A 19,430-nucleotide genomic window follows, 5' to 3' on the forward strand; every position below is an offset into this window, starting at 1 on the left:
GATTCATTTTATTCAAAATCCTGTGACACAGGTTACAGAAATTAGGCTGTTTAAATATCTGCAGTCTTATTTTTAAATTGTGTATTAAATATATAAGTGTTCTGTGACATAACACACCATTTTAAATATATACATTTTCACCATAAATAAATAGTTCTCATTGGTGCATGATTGTTCTTCGTTAAGCACACTCTGAGCATTCATCTTAACATTGCAAGGAACCAAACATTTTTTAAATGCATGATAAATCTATTGTGAAATGTGCTCAATAAAACACTAAATCAATCTGAATATATATGAATAAAGTGATATGTAAACAACTCTGCAAACCAAATTTAGTGATATTGTTCAGCAGCTGGACACTTCCACAGCATGCAGAATATGTGCTGCCATGAGCCTAAAGCAAAGTTAATTAAGCATGGGAACCACCCAAAAGAAAAGGGCTTGACGAGCTTTAATTAGCGTGCACAAATATTCTGATTCTTAATCAAATCTGAGATTTAACCAACAGAATTTTAGATTAGCCCAAGGTGTCCAGTCCATGCATGATGATTGGTTATTTACACGGTGAATTACATAAAAATAAATAAATCAGCAGGGGTTAAACCTTTTTTCAAGCACGTTTTTTTTAACTTATCAAACATAGAACTTTTTTTTTTAAACTAACAAGTTAGACATTCAGCTAATCAAAGTTGAAAACTGCAACTCAAAGTTGAAATCTTGTCTTAAATAAATTAAATTATATATCAAAAAGAACGTGCAGATGAACTTCAAATTAAATCTTTCTGCAACAATTTGTAACAGATGTCTGACAAGCTATCATGAGAAGTAAAACCTTCTTTGTCCAGATGAAAAAAATTATTTCAAGCTAATAAAATGAAACAGGCCCCTGAAGAGGGAAAAGTTTATAAACCAAATAGTTCATGTTCAATATTAAAAAAGAACAATGCAGATCATTTAAAAGAAAAATACTAAGGCGACCAAAAATTCTCTCTTCTGGAAAAAAAGCCAAAAGGGAGAAACCGAAATGAACAAAGAGCAAAATGTTTCATAATGCATAATATCTGAAAATGAAATATAAAAGTTGAGTAATGAGAAGGCCCAGAAGGTTTTTTTTTTGTTTGTTTTTGTTTTTTTTAGGGGAAATCTGTAGAATTCTACAGAATAGGTGCCAATGTAAAATAGATTTTAAAGAAAGCATGATAGAATGTTTTAAAGGAGTACTAAACTCTGTAACCAGGTGCATGATTTTCTTTTCCATAGTAAATTTGTTTAAAAAAAAAAGAAAAAAAAGAAAAGAAATCATAATATATATATTGTCTCATGACACAAATGGCACAAATGTTTTATCCACACACACATGAGTGTGTCTGTAAACACCCTCTGCCAATTGACTGTAGTCATTAGTCTAATTGGTAGCATCTCTCATAGTTGGGCTGTTGCTTTAAGTCAAATAAGATGAAAGAAAATGCCAATAAAAACAACAAAAGACAAATTTGTGAAAAAAGACAAAAAAAGTGACAACAGTGCCAGGCCAGAAGATCCCAGCATCTGCACAACTCAAGTTTGAAAGAGTATAAAGAAAACACAACACCATACTGTCCCCTGCAGGTCAGGTGGAGAATCACAAAGCAGCCACAATGCACTTGCATTGAACATGTTTGAAAGACAAGAAAACCGAAGCATAGTTTTTAGTAGCTAAAAGCATGATCAAATTAGCCATACATAATAAATGAACGTGAAATGAGCGGAAGATGTTTAGAACTTTGAGAATGATGTATGTTCCAATTCTGTGGAAATCTGCAGTTTTGTGGACACAAAATCTGTGTGGGCCTAGTCATGATTTAGAGATGTACTGATCTAGGCAATTCCTTGTCTCAGTGTCATTACTTCAATATATCATAATATAAAATTATAAATGTTGATACTAAGTCCCGTAGTCTTTTACAATAACTACATCATACCCTTGAAAGCTGTACATGCGAAAAACTGAAATGAGAACAATAAGAAGCAAATAATGGTAATTCAAAGTTATTCAAGATGAATAATTGAAACAAATGGTTTTTATCAAGTGGTCTATCTCAATAACTAAAGCTTATTAGAATGAATCTGAAGTGAATATTGCAGGATTCAGTCATCACCAGTAAAGGTCTCGAGAGTTAATGGAATGAAATATAGACAATTATATGAGTCTTCAGTCTTGTGAGAAGTATGGAATTGTTCTATCAATAAACGTATTTACAACTATACTTGTCTTGAAACTTTTGGAAAAAAAAGAAAATCTGTTTTTTCATGCCCTCATGTAGTTCATTCCCCCCCTGTGTCACTGTCAGACTCCATTTCAGGAACTGTTGAACTGTACCACTCTGCATTCTCTTCTGACTCTCCTTGTACACCAGCGAGGGAAATCTCTCCACTTTCTGGTTTCACCTTCATACCCATCGCCTCCAGATGCTGGCCTTGGTGCTTGCGCTTTGTGTGGCGTCGCAGTGTGTTGCGCTCTGCAAAACGCATGTGGCATATTAAGCACTGAAAAGGTTTCTCACCGGTGTGTACTCTCTGGTGTCTCATTAGCTCCCCTGATTCACGAAAACGCCTCGGGCAAAGTTGGCACACAAAGTTTCTCTGACCTGTATGGATGTGTTTATGTCGCTCAAGATGGCTTGATCTTTTGAACGCCTTGCCACAAAGATGACATACGTGGGGTTTGCTTTGGGAGTGTGTGATGGAATGGCGCTCGAGGTCTGAAAGATAGTAGAAGACCCGCGGACAGTACTGACAGTAAAGAATGCGACGTGGGCCTAATGCTTGTGGGTCTTGGTTCTTTTGGTGATTGATGGGATTTATGGGTGATATGGGACGAAGGGGTGATGTGGAAGAGATGGTATCTAATGCGTCTGTTTGGTCTACCGAGGTAGACTCAGTGTCACCGTCACAGTTTATCTCTGTCTGGTGGTTTTTACTCTCATGAACTGTGGAAGAGGAATCCGACTTAGTTGCTTCAGAACATGAGGATGGAGTAGTGACCGAATGAATCTCAGGCTTGTTTTCTTGTTTCTTCTCCACAGACACAGCCAATCTGAGAAGAGCCTCCCGAAAGGAAGTGGGCACTGGTGTGTCGGAGTAGGCATCAGTGCTGAATTGCTTGGTTGGACTTGTAGAGGTCACTGTGGAAGTGCTAGAGGAAGCAGTTGATGAGGTAGGGCTAGCAGGAAGATTAGAGGGGTTATTCAATCCTGAGATGTCTGTAGCTGTAGCAGAGGAAACCGTGCTGAGGCTAAGAAGTGATGGACATGAACTTAATGTAGATCCCAAATCAAGTGGACAAGTAGCTGAGGGAACAGTGGAAGAGGGGGAAATCTGAGATAATTGACCAGGAGAGGATGAACTCTGAGTTGAGGACACCGGAGATGACAAAACTAGGAACATGGAGGAGGACTGAGTGTTCTGACTAAGAGGAATCGGTAAAGAAAGGGTAATTAGCCCTGGGCTAGCCTTAGAAGCTGATGAGGAAAGCGACTGAAGCTGAGATGGAGGAAGAAGAAGAATGGGAGTGTTTGACCCTGTAGTATTAGCCAAAATCTGAATTGGAACTGATGCCAAGTCAGACACAGCAGGTATGATGGAGGGTTTAGCAAGAGCTACAGAAGATGTTGGCTTAAGGTTTGGGGCAACTTGTGAGGCTTTCACTGAGACATGACCTAGAGACATATTTGGACACAGTGAATTGGGTTGTGTCTGCAGTTTTGAGTCTGCAATATCCTCAACATCAGCAAAGGAAGAGGGCTTATCTTCAGCTTGCCTTGGGCTTAGAACTGTTTGTTCAGAAAGCCCCACAGCATGTTGTATATTATCAATTTGTGGGACTTTATGTCCATCTGGGGTGAGTGTGTAAGGAATCCCCTGGTCATCTATAAGTAGTGTATCCATCGGATCTGGGGTTATGACAGTGGGGTACGATGGATTTGGCATGGGTTCAAGTGCTGGGGAGGACAAATGTCCATCCCAATACTGTGGGAGATATGTATGAGCTTCACTTACTAATGGAATCCAGCACATTTCATTATCATCCTCCTGCTCCACTTCTATATGTTGAGGCTCATCCTCAATTTCATCAACTTCCATATGAAGTGAACCTTCATATTCAGGGTCTACAACCCATTCGCTCTGCCTCTCATTATTTCTGTCTTTCTTTTTTGGGAGGCTTAAATCTAATACCTCATCCCCTTCATTTCGTCCCAAAGAATCTCCTGCACTTGTCATTGCAGTATTCCTTCCAAAATCAAGTCTCTCCTCTCTTACATTACATAGAATTTGTGTTTTATCATTTTCAGTGCAGTCTTTACTATATTCTAATCTTTTGTTTGGATTTATGTCCATCCCAAGTTTACTTTCTCTAGCATGTGCCACATCAACAACATGTGTCTTATTATTAGTGCACAACTCCTTGCTTGTGTGGTTGCCTCCAGCAGGTGATGGTAGTTTATCATTATGAAAACTTTTATTTAAAATAGATTGTTGTTGAACTTTAATCTCTAGTAAATCATTGGTTGAGATCTTCGCAATGTTTGTAGCTTTGGTTGTGACTTCACAAACTTCGGTCCTAGCGTTAACACACTCCATCTTGGGTATCAGCTGCATGTTTGTTGGTAGACTCCTTGTATTCTCATCAAAAGTAAGAAATTTATTTTTAACAGTCTGGTTTTCAAGAGGAATCGTCTGGTTTGAATCTGATTCATATTTTGGTGAGTTCTGCTCACTGCTCACAGAGTTCTGCTTGCTGTAATCCTTTACAACTTCTGTCTGCTCTTGTGCTGGAACAAGAAACACATCTTTGTTCTTAGATTCTGTCCTCAATGAGAGCCTCTCGTCTGATAATTCACCCTCTTGACCCACAGACATTTGGCAATCTTTGGTTGCAGAAAGGTCAGTCCACTTAATATGTGGAATGGTCTCACCTATCCCGTCCAATGCGTGTTGTTTGCGCATAGCAACCTCTGCGCATTCACCAGTAGAGAAGAAATCATATTATTCAATACTTGTGGAGTAAGTCAGTTCATTATAACCTGAGAGAACATTGAAATATTGCCTGGCAGGGCCACAGAATCTTGCATAATCCAAGTAATGGCACCATATCCATTTCATTGTCCATCTGACGTAACTGCTGATTTTCACCCATGTCTCTGGCACTGCCCTCAGTCAGGACCTTCTACTCATCTAAGGCATCAATCTGAAAAAAAAAAAAAAGACAAATATGATTCTGAATTCTAAAATAGAAATAGCAAAACTTAAAATACAAAGACAGATCTCAAATGTTAAGGTAACAATTCTTCAGAAAACATTAGCGCTGTCGAAATGTACAAATTAACTGCATCTTTTACTAATAATCCCCTTTTTAAAGTTATAGCCACTTTATATATTCATATATAATACATTTTTTAAAAACATTATTTAATAATATATTTAATAAATGTTTAATATTGTGTATTTAAAATTAAATATAAAAAGACAGCATCATACAGTGCATAAAAATGGATACTAAGTTTTGATGTGGCTAAGATTTTTTTTTATAATCATTTGTTCATTTTCTGATCTATAAGAGGTTGGTTTACAAGCATTTATGAAGCACTTATACTTCAAAAGCATAACAGAATCATAACATTGAATTAAAAACAACAGACAGCTGCAGATGCAGTTAAACAGAGAAAACAGAGGAGGCGATATAGGGCGCCTTGATAAGAATCTGTAATTATATTTCATCTAGGGATTAGTGCTAATAATGTAATGGTAATATAAAAATAATAAACAAATTTTCATCATTGTTAACAACAACATGATTAAATTTCAAGTTATTTTCATTCAATACTGATGCCTACTAAAACATACATTCAACAGTAAGATCAGATGTTGACAATGAAGACATCCCTGAGCAACTCACAATGAAAAAACAACAAGAACACAAACTTCTTGACAGGTTATTATAAAAGCTTAAAAATATTTTATATCGGAATTTAACAATCACTTACTAATTCAGTACATTATATCCTGAACCCTCCTAAACTACAGGATACTGTTATTATCAACTTACTCTAGTTGTGTTGTTATGGTCCAATAGGTCAACAAATCTAGTTTTAGGCTAATATATTTCGAAAGCTTAAATCACATTTCAGGACACGGTTGGTGGATCATATTTTAGCAGTTGTTTTCATTTGTATCAACCTCTAATATGTCAACAATACAAAACTAACAGCATTTATTATAACACTTCTGACAGTAAATTAAAACAATAAACTACTTTATTTTTAGAAACAGCATTATTACATGTTATTATGGCATACTATAGGCTACACAATAGCCTATAATTAGCCTAAACCGAGAAATCCACCAGTACTTTATTTTTAATATGAATGACACAATATGATTGCAATTTGTTATTAAAGGTTTTAGAAGTTCTCACATTTAACAATATTACAAACACTAAAAGCAGACAAATTCTTTGGAAATGAAAATCTTGACAGAACGCCAATACTAGTTAGCCAAGCTAAGGAACAGTTCTGACCTATAATAGTTACAACATTCAATATCTGTGTAATATTTGGAAAAAGTGCTCACATGCCATGCCGTTTTTAAGAACGCAACGCAACGCAATGAGCTTGAACGTCGCGCTGTCATGGTAGCAGGTTCACTCCTCCTCCCCGTGGTTTTCATCACAAATTAAGTACGTTCATCTGTCAGCGCGCATGGCTCAGGGTTTGACACCAACGCCTTTGTCCGTACAGTCAGCCATGCAGCACTGTGGGAGAGTTAGAGATCAACACGGGGACATTCGACGCCATTAAGCGTCGGAGGTTCGTTTAAAGAAAAAATATATAAAACCAAACACCGCGTTTGATGTCTGCGGGGTCCAGACAGTGAGTCGAACCCGTGCCATTATATGATCAAAAGTAGGCTATCTGTCTGAGGGACATATCCTTCCATAACGTGGGCATGTATACACTTGAATTATTCCCATATTTTGGTCAAAACACTGACTGCGCTCGAACCTGCGACCAGCCATTTTATGTGTACCGAGGGTTCGAGCCAGTGACAGCGCTCACACACTGCTGCTTTGGAAACCCTATTTCAAACTTTCCAAGACAACACACGCTCTTTATCTGCTACTCACAAGAACATACATTTCTTCCCAAAAGCTTACAGCCATTCGCACACATTGCTTCTTTATAACTGAAATATTGAATATGAAACTGTTCTCACCCCACGAGTCAGCTCGCGCAGGCACTGACTGGCCCGACCCTGAGATACTTCCGGAAGACCAAATATGAATGAATGACTGGGCGGAGAGGTTGAGCGCGAGAGAGCGGGGAGGGGGGGGATGTCGTGGTGTTGCAGTTTTCTACGTCCGACCTGGACTCGTTTAGGACTGAAAATTTTGACCATAACTTTAGTTGTGTATTTGTCACTATGTTTATGAGATGAATTAAAAAAAACATAAACCTAAGGGTGAATCTCACTTTAACTGTCTACAGGTCAAATTTCACCCCAAAATTAAAAGGAAATAAATTGTATAAATAAAAGGAATTCTTTGTTTTTTTTAAAAACATTATTTTCATGGCAATTAAGCACATTTATATTGAGCACATTAAAAGTTGGGTTTGTTTTGTTTGTTTTTTTTTTTACATTTTTGTGCTGAATTGAATATATGCTGGTTTGAAATAATACCAAAAAAAATTATAATGTCACAACGATACCATTATTAATTGTATAATCTAATTGTTAACCCATTTTCATTAATGTATTAAGTCAATATTTATACATTTCAGTTACGCAAATGCAAGGGGATCCATAAAATAATGTCACAATGCAAAAAAAAAAAAAAAAAAAAAAAAAATAGAGCTTAATTAAAAAAAAATATTTGTGTATTTTCTGTATTTTATAAGTTTTGAGGTCTAGGGCTTAAACATTTATTTGTATGCATTTAAGTTTTACTTATTTAAGTTTTCTAACTTTCGTTTAAGTTTTGAGATATATGACTCAAACATTTCTTTGTTCAATCTAAATCATTTATGCAGACTTACCAAGTAAAATAAAATCAGTACTTTAAATGACAACAAATGGTTTCCAATTTCTTTATTGTAGAATCATACCAAGAGAGATGAAAAAAAAAAAAAAAACTACATTCAAAGATTATTTATTATGAAGTTCGCACAATGCAAAACTGAATCCTTATGAAAGCACAATTCAGCATGGCTGTATATCAGCAAAGCTTTTATGCAATAATATTCCCAAGTTTACTCTTTTCTTAAAATCAGCAGTCCAGTCAAAAATCAGTTAACTCTATAAAACTGCTTTTGGAATACAGTAAAATTAGAGAGCATCTGTACATGGCATGACTTCAGAGATCACCTTTGGCCTGTGCTTTCTTGATTGTGGTATTGACAAATAATTTTTTTAAGGGATAGTTCACCCAAAAATGAAAATTCTGTCATCGTTTACTCACCCTCATGTTGTTCCAAACCTGTATGAGTTTCTTTCTTCTGCTGAACACAAAATAAGATATTTTGAAGAATGTCAGTAACCAGACAGTTGATGGGCCCCACTGACATCCATAAATATTTTTTTTCCTACTATGAAAGTCAATGGCTATACCATCAACAGAAGAAAGAAACTCATACAGGTTTGGAACAACTTGGGTGAGTAAACGATGACAGAATTTTCATTTTTGGGTGAACAATCCCTTTAACAAAGAAATAAAATATTCTAACAAGATAAACATAAATGCTGTAACTAAAAAAGCACTTTTACACTTAGTATGGCCACAAAACACAACAAAAGATAGCAGCTTATGACAATCGCGACCTCAAGCAAGTATGAGGGTGTCTGCATACATCAGATATGATACAAACTCTGTTTAAAGTAACTTTGTCAATGCAACATACAAAATAGAAGAGAGAAGAGTTAAATGAGGCATAACTGTGAGATCCTGAGATCCAGTCCAAAATAAAAATGTAGTGGCACGTTATTAAAACAATTGTTTCTCACCTCCAAAGTGAGGAGAGAGCTGTGTGTGCGAACATATAAAATGTGTTGTCATAATTAGATGAGTTTACTCAAGGTCAGCAGGATCACATGTATCAATCTCAGAAACCAGTCGATGAGGGAAGAGCTTGAACTGCAGCCAGGTAGGGTCTAAAGAGAAAAGAGGTAGATGAAGGTGATGCAGGGTTATTTTTAAGTGTAAAGTATTATGTGTATAAATGTGGTGGAAATTGTGTACCAAGGTAGCAACTAGGTGCCTTGAGCTGTCCATCTACGCAGACCTCCGTGGCAGTGAAGCTGCAATGTTTTTCTGGATGTTTACAGAAAAACGTCACATTCTCTCCATGGGCAACCACACCATCCGTCAGATCATATGGCCAGCGCTTTAGTGCTCCCACAATCACCCTGCTGCGTTGAGCTGGGACTGGACAACGGGCTGATCGGAAGGGCAAGGGAAGAAATGGTGAAGAGAATGATGGGAGATTTTTGTCATCACAAAAAGGAAAGGAGATTTATTATTCACGGCTGGAAACCAAAACACTCCAAACCTTACATTGAAGAAAATAAAAATGCTCAATGCAAAAGTTCAACACAGCCATAATGACTGAATGTATTGTGTTGTTACCAGCTTTTCTTACCCCGGCAAGCAGGCTCTGCACTCCATGTCCCATTAGGTAGACAAGTCACTTGATTTGGTCCATCCAACAAGAAGGTTTTTTTGCAAAGGTAATAAATTGTGTCACCAACTTCATATTCATTTCTCTGGACAGCCACCAGGTGTCCACGATCAACCTCTTTAGGAGGAGGACAAACCACACCTGATAACAAACATATGCACACACTTAGATACATAAATGTGCTTGCAGAATTACAGTTTAAAAACCTTATTAAGTCTAATGTGAAAACTCTTAAAGGAATAATCCTGTGCTCAATCGACATCATGTATCATAACTTTTTGTGTTATAATCATAGACTGTAAAAAATATAATGTGTGTATTATTTGAGCTGTAAAGTTTTTATGGTCATTATGATTTTGCCAAGTATTCCTCAATATATTTTGTTGATCCTGGAACAATTTGTTAAACCTAACCCTACCCATAACTTATCCCTAAATATATGGCCTTTGACATAAACTGTAAACCCTCAAACGTGATTTCACCAAGTAGCCTAGCCTATCACATGTTCCTGGATAAACATCTTTGTTGATCCTGGAGCAACTTTCCAATCAACCAATCAGATTTGAGGGTTTACAGTTTATGTACTGAAGTTTACAGTTCATGTCAAGTTTAGGCTTAGAACCAGGGTGAGGTGCTTTCTACATTCTACAGATCGGTCTTAGGCCTATGCCGCGTTCCAGGCAACCTGTAACCCGTGTTTTTCCAACCTTATACCCGTGAAAGTGCACTGGAACGGCAGTAAAACCCGTAACTTCCCACCCGTGAACTCGTACTAGATCGATATACTCCCAGTTACGAGTTGGAAAAACACGGGTTACAGTTTGCCTGGAACGCGGCATTACTTAAAGCGCCTCACAGTAGCCTAACGCACATTCTTTGCATTTTTTAAAAGAAAAGAAAGGGCCAGTCAAAATTACGGTGCTATCGAATCGATTGAGCATAACTTCGTAATGGAATAAGCCTTTAAAACAAGCATGGCTGCAAAAATGATGTTGATCCAACAGGGGGCATCATTGCACCAGAATAATTTAGTGAAACCGGCATTTTAGTGAAGCTCCACTAGCTCTACACACTCAAAAAATCATTTACACATAGTGCCCTATCCGCCTACTCTCAAACCCACACAGTCTTTATTGCTCTTCTCTCTCCCGCTGTCCCTCTCATCTCTCTTTCATTACTTTGTACCATTTTGTGCAATTGTATCTACACAATATCTCTTTAGCAGTTTGAATCAACATCTTCCACTCAAGCATACATTCTAATACACCTGCTATTTCCTTTTAGCAAGATCTCTGTCTCAGTCATTCCATGCGGAGGAGGATGTGTAGACAGACACACACACACACACACACACACACACACACACGTACACACACACTTACGGCGACAGATGGGGTGAGGGTTTTGCCATGTCTGGTTCTCATGACAGATATTCTCACTATTTCCAATCAGCACAGATCTGTATGGGGAAAAGGACAAGGTGTGTAGATTGCATAATTATAATAAAAAGAGACATTCTGTTGTATAGTATAAATCAGTCACAGATTTCTCTTTCCAGTTTATTTTTCTCTTCAATCTCACCCAGATGCACATTGATACTGGATGGTGGATCCCACAGTAGCACTGCCCTGCACAGAGAGCAGATCATCATCATCAGGCAAAGAACAGGAAACCTCAGGCACCAGAACCGGCTCTGCTACAAGACCTCCACCTAAATCAAAATGGCTTATTTATCTCTTGACTTGAGAATGCATTTAAATGCTAAATTGATTTGGTCAAGTCCTTTGAAATGTACACTTTGTATTCGTGTTTCTTATTGATTTGAAAAACGTGTCATTTTCTGGAAAATGAAAACAAGTAAATAGTAGTAACATATTTTCCATTTTTAATTAAAATATCGTGAATTATTAATTCATACATATTCCGTTTTTGGGGTGTCCATTGACATTTTACAAATCTGAACTAACCTTGTTTGTCATAAAATGGTCAAATTATCTGATATTACAAGAGACTTATTTAAAGCAGTTTTTTGTTTCCTAAGAAATAATAGGCTTATCAAAAACAGCCAAAAATCCGTAAATCCAAATACTGAAGGAGAAGATAAAAAATTACTTTGGTGCATAAGCTGACACCTATGGGGAAAACTCCTGTTTTCTCAGAATCCTGAAGCCTGATTGGTTCACGTCTGTGCGTGGCATTTCAGCCCGCCAAAAGGGCAGGGTTGACTGTCTATATAAGTCATGCAGAAATGCCATCAATCAGAATCTTTCTCCTTCAGCACGAAGACCATCTCGCTGTTCTGAAGAAGACTGAAGCCTCTATTCGCTTCTTGCTATCGAATGGGCCTCACAGCGAAACAAGACACTCTGCTGGCACGCTGACTGAACGGTGCTCTGCAAGCAAGCTGATTGAGTGTCTCCCCTGCAGCCATCCGGAGGTTAAATAAAAGAGCAACTTTTAAGAGAAAATTTCAGCGACGGTTTCAAATGTCTGTCGTGCCGTGAATGTAGCTTGTACAGGGCTCACCTGCCTGCTCTAAATGAGCACTCTGAGTGCACCTCTTGCCTGGGCCCACGCCAAGGCGGGGCTTCTAGACTCAAGCTGCCCGCACTGCAAGAAGCTGAACCTTGTGACGCTGAGCGCCTGGATAGCGCTCTTCAGCAATCCTGCCGCTTCCACATCTCCTTGCCCTCTCGAGCCGAAGTGAAAGAAGAAACGGAGCCACCAGGCTGAGCAGCAAGGCAGAAGCGAGTTAACATCAGCCCAGCGCCTGTGTGCCTCGCTCTCCCCTCACCGTCACGAGTCCCCTGTGTTCTTCACCCGCGAGGATCAACGCCCCTCATCTGGTGCGAGTGGCATGGTCTTATTTGGCGGGTCTGAGGAAGAACTAGACTCTATGTCTCTGGTCGTCTCTGACTGCGAAGAGTGAACAAACATCGGTGATGACTCCACTCCCCTGCTGCATAAACAGTGATAAAGCACGCTCTTGCATGGACTCAGAGCTTTTGTGAGTCCTCACTAAAGCTGTCGAAGAGCTCAGCTTGGACTGGTCGGCCCCAGAAGAGCCCGCCCGCAGCCGACTCAACGAATGGTTCCTGCAGCCAGGGCGGTGCCAGAAAAACCCTCGCCAGCCCCATTCTTTCCGGAGGTCCACCAGGAACTCACTAAGATGTGGCACGCGTCCACTGTTCCTCTTCGCTATGGCCAGTCTAGTGGTGCTGAAGCGCCACTTGTGGGTCAATCTCACTGAGATTAAGGACGCCGACAGGACTCTTATTGATCCCCTGTCTCCCCATCGGGCTTGTTCGCCTCTGTGGTGGACGGCTTCGCAGAATGCTACATCAAGGCCCAGAAGTCATTGCAGGCTATGCGTCACTTCTTGCCTAAAAGAACCAGCTCCACCACTGCCTCCAGTCGCTCCAAGACGGCCCGCCAACCCAGCAGCGACCCAGGCCAGTCTCAGCACCCGTTCAGCCCCAGCTGGAAGTCAAGAAATGCCTCGCCCAGCCAAATGCTACCCATATCTGAAGCGTCAAGGGCCTCGTCTCAAGCTAGATCTGGACACCGTGCAGCCGAGCAGTCCTGATGCCTCAGGATGGAGAAAAAGGTCCCACCGTCCCACTGAGGCTGCACCACCCTCAAATCGTGCTCGTCTTCCAGTCCCCTCTTCAGTTCAGGGCGCTAGAATCGATGTAATTGTTGCCGGTTCTGGGCCCGTCCCACCAGTTTGCGCACCCAAACCATTTTTGCACCCAACCAAACCATTTTCACAAAAAGAACATTTTTCCTCCTCTCAATGCTGTAACAGGTACTGTTCTCCCTCCCTAGTACGGGACACAGCCTGTAGTACTTCAACCATTTGCCACTCCACTCCAGGCATGACGGGCCATCCCCGGAGTGTTGAGCTGGATTTGGGGGATAATAGAACGAGGTTGCTCCAATTCGCTCGTAGACCGCCCCGCATCAGGGGCATGATTCAAACATCGGTCTCAGACAATCTCAGTTCGCATGTCCTCAGAGCTGAAGTTCAGTCTTTGCCAGGGGCGGCTGGCCAATATAGGGCGCTAGGGCCCCCATGAGCCAGACCAAAGCAATGCATCGCAACGCAAAAGCTTTGCAAGAGAATGCAAATCTTGGGGTAACGCAAAAGTATTAATATAGATTTTAAAAACATACAAAATGTTTATTCAAGCAGGTCATTCTATATATTACATAGCATTTTTATGTATTTCTTAACAAACAGACAAAAATAAGTTTTACATCATTTAAATGGTTCTCATGCATGGTTTAGGGGTGGTAAGTGCCTTTTAGTGCCCATCTCTATCAAACAGCAGGCTAACGATAAAGAGAAGCAGTCCGTGCGAGGCTTCTCCCGTAGCTGGTACACTAGAAAGGCCTGGCTAGCAGGATGTGGTCATGCTAATGCCTTATTTTGCTATCCGTGATTACTTTTTAAAACAACGGGGACAGATCCAGCATGAGATGGCCCTTCAGAATGTTAACTATCAAACAAATCCTTGCGCAAATTCAATATCTAAATGCTTATTAGATATACAGATAGCCCCCCATTACAGGCTGTTCTTGAGATTTCATTTAGAGGGGGTGGCATACCAATATACAGTCCTTCCATTCTGATTTTCTCTAGCTCCACATTCTTTTACGAAGTGTGTAGAAGCGGCTCTCTCCCCTCTGAGACAGAAGGGAATCAACATACTCAACTATCTCGATGATTGGCTACTTATAGCCCAATCGACACAGGAGCTATGCACCCACAGATCCCAGCTCCTCAGCCATCTGGAGGACTTGGGCTTCAGGGTCAACTTTGAGCTTGCTGCTCCCCAGCCAACAAATTTCATTCCTGGGAGCAGTCTTCGACTCACCCAAATGAAGGCTTGGCTCTCACAAGAACGAGCCCTGAAAATCAGGAGCATGGCCACCTCGTCCAAAGTGGGGTCCTTTCACCCCTCAAGAGGTTTCAAAAGCTGCTGGGCCTCATGGCGGCAGCTTCCTCTATCTTTCCGCTGGGCCTGCTCCACATGCGACCACTCCAGCTCTGGTTAAAAGGTCTCATCTCACCCCATGCGTGGCGCATAGGCCGACACGTTCTCAAGGTGACCCACGGCTGCGTCAGAGACCTGGTCCCTTGGGCGTGGTCCAGGGGAGTCTCTCTCGCATCTGTGCGGCGGCCGGCTGGTCCTCACCGTCCACCTTTGTCAGATTTTACATCCTGGACATCCCTGCTCTTCAAGCATGGGTGATGTCAGTCTCAGACACTTATGGACTGTGTAGCAGGTCTAGGGAGCCTCTCCCTATGCAGTTGGTCTAGGGGCCCTCAATTGAGCACAATGCGAGTGAACTGTATCGAAAGACAACGTTTATGGTTACTCACGTAACAGTGGTTCCCTGAGATAACAGGAACGAGCATTGGGTAGCTTGCCGTGCTACCTTTGCTGCCCGGCGAGTCATGCTAGCTGCTCCTCAGTCGAAAGATTCTGACTGACGACGTTTCTGCGTGACTTATATAGGCAGTCAACCCCGCCCTTTTTGGTGGGCTGAAACACCATTCGTTTTTTTTGTTTTCCCCATAAGCTTCAGCTAAAACTGACTCAATGCTCGTTCCCATTATCTCAGGGAATCAGGGTTACATGAGTAACCATAAACGTTTTTCGCAAAAATTTAGCGAAAGAATACAAAATTTTTGCAAGCAAACAAGTTTCTTGGCGGAACGCAAAAGCTTTGCAAGAGAATGCAAATCTTGGGGCAACGCAAAAGTATTAATGTAGATTTTAAAAACATACAAAATGTTTATTCAAGCAGGTCATTGTAAATATTACATTGCATTTTTATGTATTTCTTAACAAACAGACAAAAATAAGTTTTACATAATTTAAATGTTCTCATGCATGGTTTAAGGGTGGTAAGTGCCTTTTTTCACCGTATAAGTTCAAAACAAGAGCTTAGGCGGTGTAAGGGAAGAGAATTTACGGTCAAAAGCCCTTCGTTATTCAGCTTCCCTGATTTTTGATACATAGTCGGTAAAGGAATCCGAATGGATGACCCTGTGGATAATGGCATGGAGCTTTTATCCACTGCACTAGATGTGGTAACATAAAATACATGACTAGGTGAATGAACAGATAGGTAAAAAGGGTTAACAAATGGATTCACAGGTCACTGCATGGCTGAGCAGGTACCCAGATGATGGATGGACAGAATGTGAATGATAAAACAGAAAGTTTTATCAGAAAAATCCATCTGGAACAAGCTGTTCTCACATTCCCTCTTGTGCAGTTGACTCATGCAGTTACAGTATGTATCGAATCTCTCCCTCTTTGGTGAGGATGACTGATTAATGAAGGGGGAGGAAATCATACAGTCAACATGCACACACACCAAACTTCCATTGTACATCAATTCAGCTTTGAATGCGCTTGAACTTTGTGTGTGAATCCGGCATATCTACATGCCTGTCTCTGCTTGTTAAATATTCACTGATCTGCAGATAATAGAGTATTGCAGGACATATCTCACAGACCCCAAACGCCCACACCTCGGCTCTTTTGACAGCTCATTCCTAGAAATACCTCTCATGTTACTCCAGGAAATGAGTGTTTGAATGTGTGCATGTGTTGCAGAGGGGGTGATACTGGGAATGCTGCAGCCTGGAGCTCTGCCGATTTACGCCTCCTCTCCACAGAGCTGGAGTCTTTAGACTAAAACCCCACCATCCAGAAATAAGCATTGACCCAGGTCCACAAGCTCCAAGCTTTTGTTCCATAATAGTCATGCATCCAAAAATGCATTATTATGCAGACACGAACACATACTTCTCTTTTTTTCTTGCATTCATGGTTGTCTGCGCGAAATATCACCACCATAATATTGATGCTATGAAGTAATCCTAAATTGCAATACTGACAGTAACTTGATGGTTTGCAAACAAGATGAGGTCAACCTGACCCAACAGGACTGATGTAATTTTCTGTAAAGCTGCTTTGAAACAATATGTTTTGTAAAAACAGTTAAAAAAAACAATACATAACAGTTAAAATATGTTTACTCCTTTCTACCTGTACAAACAGGCTCATCTCCACTCCACTGTCGGTCACCCTGGCAGCGGCGTATTGTAGCGTCCAGCCCGTTATGCATGGTGTACCCAGGCTTACAACGAACCTCTAGCAGCGCAGAGAAAGAGGGCAAAGGGGAAAGGAGAACTACATCCAAATTTTTTGCAGGTGGGAGAGGCCACGGACACATACGACCTGTTTCACAAAGAATACTCACATGAAAACTGTGGACACTGCCTTATAATATATTATAGATTTAGTACATTTTTTAGGTTTATTTGCTCTTAAGGTTCATAATAAATGCATTATGGGGTTTCTAGCTCTGACCTGGGGCCACACAGCTGAGTCCACACTGCCCGTCGCAGAGACACTGACGTTTGTTGACACAGTCTTTATCTTGCTGACACTTTTTTGGGCATGTTTGTCTTCTCTCATTACCCAGTATTCTCTCTGGGCACTGTTCTGTTACATCCACTGTACAGAAATAAAGACAATATGCAGATCATAATTTGTTTCACAGGCAGTTGAGCTGACACTACCGGTCAAAGGATCAGAATAGGTAAAAAAATATGTTTTTGAAAGAAGTCTCTTATGCTTAAGGTCGCATTATTTTTTATCAAAAATACAATAAAACCAGTAATATTGTGACATATTTTTTACAATTTAGAATAATGGTTTCCTATTTTAATATATTTTAAGGTGTAATTTTTTCCTGTGATGGCATAGCTGAATTTTCAGTATCATTACTCCAGTCTTCAGTGTAATGTAATACTTCACAATTTTACAGTTTTTACTGTATTTTGATCAAATTAATGCAACCTTGGTAAGCATAAGAGAGTGCATACATAGCGTACATGCCATCAACACATTTTAAATACAGTGTACATTTGTCTGTCTAACTATTTAATCCATGCCATAAAATAGCAGGCTGTTTGTGTGTTACGTATTTCATGGAAAACTAGTTCTAAGAAACAGATTCTCAAGGCAATATGTGAAAGGGAGGGGATTATAGTAGAAAATTATCAAATTAAAAACCGGACATATTTTAAAGAGACAGTTGTACATGTATGTATAACACAAAATATATATATATTTTTAAATGTCTATTTTTTTTATCCTACAATAAAAGTTGGTTTGGACTCCATTGACTTTCATTGTATTGGCAAAAACAGTTGAATCATTCTTCAAAATATATTATGTGTTTCACATAATAAATTAACCATGCAAGTTGGGAGTAACATACAGTTAAGTAAATAATGACTGAATATTCATTTTTGGCTGAATCGAAATTTCATAAACAATGTGATGGAGACTCAAAATGTATTTTCAAATAAATGAAAAAAGATCACACTTTCTTTAAATACAAAATATTAATAATAAATACTGAACCTCCAGTTTAAAAGTAGAGTATCTAAGGCAAAAATCTATCAAATGAGCTGTCATTCATTCAATATTCATTAACAAATCATTGAAAAAAAACTGTTTTACATGGAAAGCCATCCATAATCCTTTCATTTTCTCTCAGCCACCCACGCACACTAACACGCTCACCTGATGCTGCAGCCAGGCTGCTGAGGGCCCACACACACAGAAGAGACACAAGCAGAGATCGCTCCATCTTTCCCTGACACTTACTGTAGAGGTTATGAAAGAGGTAGTGAGATAGAAGGGGGAATATAAAGATGGGGGAAAGTCTGGAGGAGGGGGTTTTGTGATGGTGTGATGGCGAGGGAGGAGTGGAGCTGCCGTACATGCACACACACATCTGGATCGTATTGAGTGTCTTGAATACTGGGTAGAATTCCGCAGAAAAAATGACCTTTCACCCAATTTCATTGATGCCAAAAGAGCTCGCACACTTACCCCCACATCAAGTGACAGGCCTCGTGGATACACTCTTCTCCACATACAGACGTACAGTGCCAAGTCGAATACTGTAACAAAGTGTCTGTTATATGGCAAGAGTGAGCCGACACATCTCAACACACCACAATTAAACTCAGCATCCTAAGACAGAAAGGAACTTCCTTTAGCAAGAGTAAATACACACTTTGACAGATAAACGTGACACGCTCCCACACGACCAGCTAAACCAACAAACAATCACATTCAGGCTACGTCCACTGATTTATCTCACCCTTTTGATGAATGTCACACTCAGTGAATGAAACAAACATCTTTATCTCTCAAGGATGAACATACATCCACAATATTGTCTTTAAGCTGTTGTTTACTGGTCAGAAAGGGTGAACTCTTCCATAATAAATATCTTAAAGAATAAAGAAAAGACTACTAAGAGTACTCTGAAGAAGAGCATATTGGATTTGGAAGATTGGAGGCAACTCACTAAGGCCTTCATGTGTACTGAATGTTGATTTCCCTGTCTGTTCCTCTTTCCTTTCTGTGAGGACACTGAGGTGATACAGGTCTACATAGGTTATGTCTGGACAGTAAACTACACTTTGGGGTTCCTGGGTTTGCCACACCAGCAGAATCCTTTGGTAAACCTATTGGCACCTTTTAAAAAAAGACAAGAGTTCTTTGTAGAACATGCTAATTTGGACCCATAAATCCATGCAAGAGCTATCAAGCTCTTTGTCTAAAGACTTCCTCATCACAGGAAAATGGTTTTGATGCACTTGAAATATTA

General features: G+C 39.9%; 2 protein-coding genes across 4 annotated transcripts; both read right to left on the bottom strand.

The window, feature by feature from the left end:
* Positions 1-7,323, bottom strand: LOC307172901 (uncharacterized protein). Of its 2 annotated transcripts, XM_079895646.1 has the most exons (3): positions 7,255-7,323; positions 6,613-6,793; positions 1-5,230 (listed from the first exon to the last, which is right to left on the bottom strand). In XM_079895646.1, the coding sequence occupies exon 3, from the start codon at positions 4,987-4,989 to the stop codon at positions 2,308-2,310; it is 2,682 nt and encodes an 893-aa protein (XP_079751772.1). In that variant the 5' UTR covers positions 4,990-5,230; positions 6,613-6,793; positions 7,255-7,323; the 3' UTR covers positions 1-2,307. The 2 variants fall into 2 exon arrangements, with proteins under 2 accessions (XP_079751772.1, XP_079751773.1); XM_079895647.1 differs by lacking the exon at positions 6,613-6,793 and having other exon boundaries at positions 7,255-7,314.
* Positions 7,324-8,110: 787 nt separating this feature from the next.
* ntd5 (ntl-dependent gene 5) lies at positions 8,111-18,548 on the bottom strand. 2 transcript variants are annotated; one of them, XM_079895288.1, is made up of 9 exons: positions 18,332-18,433; positions 17,108-17,254; positions 16,784-16,975; positions 11,295-11,424; positions 11,096-11,172; positions 9,675-9,854; positions 9,275-9,472; positions 8,687-9,186; positions 8,114-8,515 (listed from the first exon to the last, which is right to left on the bottom strand). In XM_079895288.1, exons 1-8 carry the CDS (start codon positions 18,396-18,398, stop codon positions 9,104-9,106), a joined length of 1,074 nt encoding a protein of 357 aa, XP_079751414.1. In that variant the 5' UTR covers positions 18,399-18,433; the 3' UTR covers positions 8,114-8,515; positions 8,687-9,103. The 2 variants fall into 2 exon arrangements, with proteins under 2 accessions (XP_079751413.1, XP_079751414.1); XM_079895287.1 differs by having other exon boundaries at positions 8,111-9,186; positions 18,332-18,548.
* Positions 18,549-19,430: the final 882 nt, after the last annotated feature.

The sequence above is a fragment of the Squalius cephalus genome (assembly GCF_949319135.1).
Source record: "Squalius cephalus genome assembly, chromosome: 15".
Lineage (NCBI taxonomy): Eukaryota > Metazoa > Chordata > Actinopteri > Cypriniformes > Leuciscidae > Squalius > Squalius cephalus.